We start from the raw sequence: 8,081 nt of genomic DNA, 5'->3' as shown, positions 1-8,081 counted from the left end.
CCGGCGGGGGAGGGGCTGCTGAAGAGCTGCTGCCAGCAGGAGGAGACGGCGTCCTGCTTCCCCGGCCCCCCCGGCGCGGGCGGGTGGGCCAGCTGGCTGCAGACAGGGTAGATCTGGCTAGTGTTGGACAGGGCTCCCAGCCCCGGCATCATCAGCGCGGGAGAAAACACGTTTGGCTCTAGGGGAAGGAAGGGCGTGACTGCGTTTGAATGGTGCTTTTAAATGGTTTTCAAATGACAAGTGGTAAAACGCAAAGCAAAAATGGTGCTGTCCTAGTAAGGATCCACATGCATTTGTACTTTCCTGCTTGCTGAATTAGTCTCCAGGGTAGACCCTGGATTTCTGGATGACAGCAATCTGGCTCACCCTGCTATGGCAAATGCTGAAGGTGACAGCTACAGGTAAGTGAAGAGCTGATGGGTTTGGTCTGTACAGCCAAAAGTACCTGTATCTTACAGGAAGAAACCCGTGAAGGGAATACTAGAATTTCAAGCAAAGAGAAGAAGTCAGAAACTGAGTGGATGTTTGAAAGACCTGAGCATCTGAAGATAGTGAAAGATTTCTCTAAAAGGTTAACAAAATTAAGAAAGAGGTAATTAAGAAATGGTTATCTCAGTTAAGGCTGAAAGCTGGCATTGCTTCAAGATGTCCCTCTCCTGTGCAAAGGGGAAGTTGCAACATGGCTGAAGCTTTGAGTAGAAGCTCAAGAGGCAGGTACTACTGCTATCTTGGGAACTTCAGTGCACCCTGAAAAACTTCAGCCCCTCCCCACAGCAACAGCAATCAGACACAGTTTGTTTCAAACTGCTGTTGACTGCAAAGCAAAACCATACCTTTCTTAATCAGCTTCCCTTCAGCAGGGACAGTGGAGAATGGGGTGGCTTTGGGCCTCTCAGTCGGGTTTGATCCTGAGATGGAAGGAAGCAGGAGTTTATGCTGAGTGTTCACTTATATACGAAGTAACTTACATACATACAACTTCACTCAACCAAGAAAAAGACAAGTATTTTCCTTACCACAGTCCTGTATGAGCTTTTGCCAAGCCAGCGTTGACCTTTGCCTTTTTGCTTTGTTGCCATATGGATCTATGGAGCAAGGAGTGGAAGGGAGAAGTGTTACTAGTTACATCAAAGAGAAACGTAAAGGAACTTTTAACACTTACACTAATGGCACCAAATTGTACTAAGATACATTTAAAGAAAACTATTTCAGCACTAACAAACCAAGACAGTGTTACTCACCATGATTCTTGATATTTTCAATGAAAGAAGGAACAAACTGGCCAACATTACTTTTAAAAAACCAAAAATGTGCTTTGTAGAAGTGCTGCGTGTTTCTAATTAAGCTACTGTTTATTATCCACATGAGTTCTGCGCTGAGAATAGCTTTTCAGAACCTCAGCTTAATTGGAACCATACCCTTTTCATCTGGAAGGTATCTGAAGTCCATAGGCTCGCTGACTTCCTGGTCTGAAGGTCTTCGGAGCTGCATCTTCACCGTGACGGGCTCGGTGATGTCCCTGAGGAACGGGGGCGTCCGGAACACGATCGCGACTTGACGGTGAACGTCCGCTTGTGAGAAGGAACCTTTGGCCTCCCAGTTGTCCAAGACAAATCTGACTTCTATATCATCTAGTCCATTAGAAACAGAAGATGCTTGTTAAGCTCAAGAACTGAAAGCGTGGAGCAAGGGGTAAAAAAAAAAAGGGGAGAAGGGGAAGAAAGAAAGGAGTCGGACTCAGAATTCAGATGCAAAGTAAACGGCTCGACTGCAAAGGCACCGAGTCTCTCTCAGAGCTACTGAGAGCCCTTGAACCTGAAAGCTCTTCTGTCCAGTGACAAAACCAAACCACTTACATGGGAGTGTGCTGAAGGGCTTCAGTTCCCCAGCTAATAAGTGGCAGTGTCAGCCATTTGGGACAAAGGGAAAGAAAAAAACCCAGTCAAGATTACCTTTCTGGACTTTGTCACACAGCAGAAAGATTTCATCTCCTCCTTTTACACTTCCACAGTTCTTGTTCACACGACAAATTCTCAGTTCTGCAGTGTTGGGAGCTCCTGGAAACAAACAGGCAAATGTCATCATAGGGAATTACTCTAACTGTGTCACTACTGAAGACGAGGTGCTGGGAGTTCAGGCACACAAAGGGAAGGCACCATCTGAAGGAACACTTACATGGGAGTGTGCTGAAGGGCTTCAGTTCCCCAGCTAATAAGTGGCAGTGTCAGCCATTTGGGACAAAGGGAAAGGAAAAAACCCAGTCAAGATTACCCTTCTGGACTTTGTCACACAGCAGAAAGATTTCATCTCCTCCTTTTACACTTCCACAGTTCTTGTTCACACGACAAATTCTCAGTTCTGCAGTGTTGGGAGCTCCTGGAAACAAACAGGCAAATGTGATCATAGGGAATTACTCTGTGTCACTATTGAAGACAAGGTGCTGGGAGATCAGGCACACAAAGAGAAGGCAGCAGCTGAAGGAACGTGACACCCCAAAATACACAAAACACAAGTCACTCCAGACAGAGAATTCAGAAGCAGGGCTTGAGGTTCCATGATCCTACAGCTCTTGGCTGCTCACCTCCAAACTGAAGACAGGAGCACAGCTGTGCCACTCACTCCCTAACTACTCTAGAGCAGTCTCAAAATACTTCCCCAAATGACATGGCCTTCAAGCTGCAGAACTCAAAGCAGCTGAGTGACTTATTATCTGTTACAGTCATGATTCTCTGGAAAAAGCTGGGCTAACAAGTCAAGAAAATTCCCCTCTCTCAAGTATCAGACATGCTTAGCCATCAAACCTCTCCCCTGTTAACGCTCTCTAGGTCTTTGAGAAGGGGTCTGGAAGTCTAATGTTCATGTCTTTACTCAAGGTAAAGTTTCATTTCTGGTTTCACCCAGAAATGCCCAAAATTCAGCTCCAGGCTGCGACTGTAAATGGACCAGCATTGCCTGATGGTGTCTGGCCCCACTGAGCAGCAGCAGCAGCTTTCCATCAGGCTAGCAATGGACAGGAGACTACTGCAAAATCAGTCTCCTTGTATTTTAAATAAATTGTAACATGGCCCATAAAAGGCACCAATGTCACGATATACTGATTCAGAACTACCAGAGAACAAAAGCCAGAAGGAAAGAACTCTCTCTAGAATTTCAAGTTGACCCTCTGTGCCTATATGCTGTGTTACAGGAACACATCCCAATTTTAAAACCCTGCCTTTATTTAACAAACAAAGTAACTGGTGCTTGTTTCCCTGCTACTGTGAGTGACCATATTCCTAGTTCACTGGATCCTCTTCCACCCCTCCAATCCCAGTGGAATGAAATATGTTGTGCTATGATGTTCTCTCATCATCTTATGTCGAGGTATCAACTCCACATGTATTTGCAATGCCTGGGAGGATCCACCTGGTGTTGTTTTGTGACCCAGAAACAATGAGGCTCCACCACCACGGGCTCCCTGTTCCAGGCACAGAGATGAAATAACAAAAACAAAGCTTGTGTGTCACCCTCAAAATAACAAACAAACAAACAAAACTACTTTGGGCTCTCAGTTTGAGTCAATTCCTGCCCAGTCTCTCACGGTGCTGTTCAGGTATGCTGCAGCACAACACAGACTGTGTGTGTGAGAGAGGGGTAACCTCAGGCCACACCCCAGTTATGTAGTTACTTATCTGAAGCTATTACTATCACCAGGAAAGGTGGGGCCTACAGCCCCCTTTACTACAAGACACATGCTGCTGCATTTGCTAAATGAATCAGAAACTCTGAAGCGAGGGGAAACAAAACAAACCAAGAAGCAGCACAAGATCATATGATTGACAGTGTCATTGTGTGTTTTTCACAGGAAGGTTAAATTAAGAATTACAAGGAGAAGCCTAATTTTACCTTTGTTTCACTTCCGTATGCTTGAATGGCACTTGACGCCCTTGTAACAGGTTTTTGGAAAGGTCTCCTAGGCTGGAGTTTGTTGTTTTGTTTTTAGACAAAGAATTTAGGGGCGAAGATGAAGAAACCCAGCTGGCAGCAGCCAGGGATGCACCACTCTCTGCTGCCAGCACGGTGCCAGGAGCTGCTCTCCGTGGCCACTTCCCATCTCTCTTCCCCTGTACACACCATGGTCTGCCCATCGCCTCCACTCCTCCACATCCCTGGTAACAAATCCCTTCAAAAACAAGCTTCTCACCAAAAAACCTTCTGCAAGGGCAGAACACCACGTTCTCACTAACCTCACTTCTCAGAAACAGTGAGCTGCTTTATCTGACTTTTCCCAAGAGTCTTCAGCACGGCAAGAGATGCAACTTGGGAAATTTTGGTTCAAAACCAGTTAGCATTATAAGCAACTGAAAACAGAAGCTGCCTGGAAGACTATTTTATACCCTTGCAGCCTCTACTAATGTGATGGCCACTATATTATGTTTGTATTATTCTTATGTATCTCTACCACCTAAAGCAGGTGGAAACTACAAAGTATTGGAAAGTGAAGAAAACACTAGATTTGAAACGTGAAAGCTGATTTTCAGAAAAGCTCTGTGGACCTTTTTGCACCTAATCTGAACAAATCTGCAAAAACTCCAAATCTAACACCCTAAGGTTTCCAAGCTCATTGTACTGTACAATTTTATCTGCCATCTGAAGTTATAGCCTGTCTGACAGAGGAGGTTTAAAAGGCTAACATTAAAAAAAAAAAAATTCAGTTCTGAAACTGCTGTTCCAGACGAGAGCAGCATAATTTTTATGATTTGTGGTTGCAGTTATGTGCTGTTTTATTTACACCCCTGCTACGTTGCAGGGAGGGTTTTAGATACCTATAGCACATCAGGAGCTGCCCACACACACCCACGCTAAAAAAAGACCCAAACCAAGCTTCCCCCAGCACACAGCTATCTGTCACTTCAGCAGCTTCGCAAAGACTGACGTCAATTAACGCAGACGAGTAATCATGATTTGGCACATTTCTAAATGGCATCTGAGACATAGCTGCCAATCTTCCACATCAGTTTTATCTCAGCCCTCGTTACTCTAGTACTACAAGGGTTCTCAACAGCACAAGGCACACAGTTCCAGCTTCTAGACAGTTCTAGAAGAGACTCTAAAAAGATCAGAACCACCCGAGTTCATAATCAACCTTTTCATAGTAGTTATGCCCAAGTTAACAGAATTCTACTATTACTTTTTAAAATGTAGACCTTATTGTATTCAGTAGTTCCTGCCAATATCATGACTTGAAATATTTAGCACAGAAATACTTTCACTGCAGAAACAAAAACCACTGCCAGAAAGTTTTCAAGGATTAAAAGATCTTCTGCTGTTCTGCTCCAGGAGAGAAGTCCAGCACATGTTGAAAGCTAAATCCTCAACTACAATGACACCAAGTCCAGTTCTGTGGGATGTAGAAAAGAGTGCCAAGAAGGGGTGTTTTGAGTACTTTTGCATCCTCCCACAGCATGATCCAACATTTCTCTGTTACCTACCTAAACACTGAAAATAGCAGCCAACTGGGATACAAAAGGGATCTATAACAGGGTTAAGATGGTTTCCCACTGGGACAAATCTCTTGAGTCCTGTTCCAGAGCCCTCACAAAGCAAAGGCAAGACTCCTCATGGGTATAAACAGGCTTTAGAACACATCCTTGGAAAACAGTTCAGTCTTACAGCAGCCATCCATCTCACTACTATTTTAGTCACATAGCATGTCAGGAGCAGGCTTTTCCTTGGAATGATTGCTGTGATACATGAACAAGGGCTGAGAGAGCATCTGAGTGTGAGTCCATGGACACGATGGGCAACTCTTACTCTGGTGGGGCAACACTTTACCCCAGGATCATCCTTTCTGCATGTGCTCACTGACTTGCAGTGTGTCAGACACACCTAGCAGCCCCGAGGCACAGAAGTGACCCAGAGGACTGGCACAGACCTCAGACACTGGCCCAGCATTTTTCATCCCAAGCAACAGAGAACCACAAAAAAAAAAAAATAGTTGGTACTTACTGTTGTCATAGATGGGGTTGGAAATCAAAGGAGGAAGAGCTATTGTGTAGTTGCCATGTTCATCAGGGAGGAAGGCTTGGAAGCAGAGGCGGACAACGTTCAGATCGTACTCATCGATGTTGTGCAGCTGTTCTTCAGGCACTGCACAGAAGGAAAGACAAGACAGGTTTAGCCATCAAAACCAGCAGTAATTCAACCAACTGGAGATGAATCTTCACCAGTAAAAGAGGTGGTGGGGCCAAGGCAGACGAAACATTCCCATTGTCCCTGGTACCTGCACAGGAGCTGCATGAATACACTGCGTGTACACAACAAAGGACCCAGAAGCCTCTGGCGCTTTCCCTTCACCAGTGGGAGCTGAACTGTCCTAGTTCTGCAGCTGTTCCTTGTCTGATTTCCTTGCCTGCCAGAGCAGTTTCAGGTATCTACAGTTTAAAAGCCATGTCCTGCCTGTGTTTCTCTTGTGTGTGCCTAAGTGAACAGAATGAACGTCGCTGCCGAAGAGAAATATTTCAGTACAAAGAAATCCTAGTGGAAGATCTGCCACAACATGAAGAGACTTCAGCTACATGATATCCTTGTTTTCCTCTAGAAACCAAGACAGGAAAATAATCAGGAGGCAGTTCTTGGGGCAAGAACGAAGCCAAAAGAACACAAACCACCAGCCCCCTCCCATCAACATCTGTGTCACTTCTGTACCTTCACAAATAGCCATGTCAATATGATACAATTTTGTGACTATAACAAGCAAAACCTAGCTGGAAAGGATCTGTACACAGTAATACATAACCCAAGCTCAGCATTTCAGCTTTGTTCACTCTCTCACCTGTTTTAATTTCAAGACATAGGACCCTGGATATCATCACTGAATATTTCATTTACTTGTATCCTAGTGGGTGGTGCTGGGAAATGCAATCCTCTCTCAATTCAGCGCTTCCCTTTAAGGGCTGACATGGAACTAGTATGTTGACATTCAGTGCTAGCAAAATGAGAAATTGATCTAATTCCATTTAAGTAGAAGGACTGATAATTAAAACCAATTAAAGTGGCTCACTCTTCCAAAATTGTTCCAAGCAGCAGTTCGTCATAGTTAGATTCTCCTCACAGTGACCTAAAGTGAACATGTCCCAGGCCAACAGACCACGGCCTCACAAGTTCACTCCTTCCCCTGCCCTTTCAAAGGTCTCTGGCAAGAACAGAAGATTAAACGTGCCCATGATAAGAAGTGTGGGGATCACACTGTACCGATTAGATTGCAGTGCTCTGACCTTTAACATTTACCACCGGGTCGGTCTCCACCCTGCCATGAGTGGGATTCCACAATGCCCACTTGAATGGTTTCTTCCATTCACCTTTTCAAAGTGTGAAATACTAAATGCACTGAGCTCAGAATACTTTCCACAGGTTTAGTCTTTTTTTGTGCACTGAGTAGCTCAGTTTCTTCCAGTTGCTACTGTAAAAAGAAATCAAGTCACCTTTCCCTTTTACAAGCCCAGGATCTGCAATATTTCAAGACAACTACACCAATGAGTACAAAAATAAGCAGCCAAATTTCAAACCTCTTAAAAATTAAATAGAGCAGAGAGATTCGATACCTTCATCTACATCAGCTCCCTGCAGATTTAAGGCAAACAAAATCTGGATCTGCCTGTTGATTCTGGATTAAAAGTGAGGACTCTGGGGTCATGCAATCAAGTCTGTCACAGGTTACAGCAGCACCAGTCCTGTGCTGTGTTTTCCACAGCAGCAACTTCCTCAGAAACACATAGCAGACTTAAAGTTTTAAGAGAACTCTATAAATACAAAAATATGCTAGATAGAGAGAAAATTGCTAATGCTGCAAGAACCTCGTTTCCTATACTATGAACCTCTGCAAATTCCCAATAAACCTTTACAAGCACCTGATACAGGGAAGGGGTGGTGTACCAAGAACTGCAAGAAACAGAATTGCTGCATCCAGCTCATCAGAGCACGGCAACAACCACAGCTCCTCATTTGCATTTTCTTACAAATGATTTAATACAATTACAATAAATAAATCTGTCGTTTGAAAGAGGAAGTGCTCACTCAAGACTGATTCCTCTTGAGCTATT

At 44.3% G+C, this 8,081-nt stretch overlaps 1 protein-coding gene across 1 annotated transcript in view; it reads right to left on the bottom strand.

Moving 5' to 3' along the window:
- LOC103781293 (proto-oncogene c-Rel-like) overlaps nucleotides 1-6,703 on the bottom strand; it is a 7,278-nt gene extending 575 nt beyond the window's left edge. The window contains 7 exon segments of the mRNA XM_008949002.1: nucleotides 1-178; nucleotides 834-908; nucleotides 1,017-1,085; nucleotides 1,419-1,631; nucleotides 2,272-2,376; nucleotides 5,989-6,129; nucleotides 6,688-6,703. The exon segment at nucleotides 1-178 is cut by the window's left edge and continues 1 nt beyond it. Of these exon segments, the coding sequence (XP_008947250.1) occupies nucleotides 1-178; nucleotides 834-908; nucleotides 1,017-1,085; nucleotides 1,419-1,631; nucleotides 2,272-2,376; nucleotides 5,989-6,129; nucleotides 6,688-6,703 (797 nt within the window).
- Between the last annotated feature and the right edge of the window lie 1,378 nt (nucleotides 6,704-8,081).

Source organism: Merops nubicus, unplaced genomic scaffold, assembly GCF_000691845.1.
Source record: "Merops nubicus isolate BGI_N331 unplaced genomic scaffold, ASM69184v1 scaffold13001, whole genome shotgun sequence".
NCBI classification, from domain to species: domain Eukaryota; kingdom Metazoa; phylum Chordata; class Aves; order Coraciiformes; family Meropidae; genus Merops; species Merops nubicus.
This window is presented reverse-complemented; position numbering and strand designations above follow the sequence as displayed.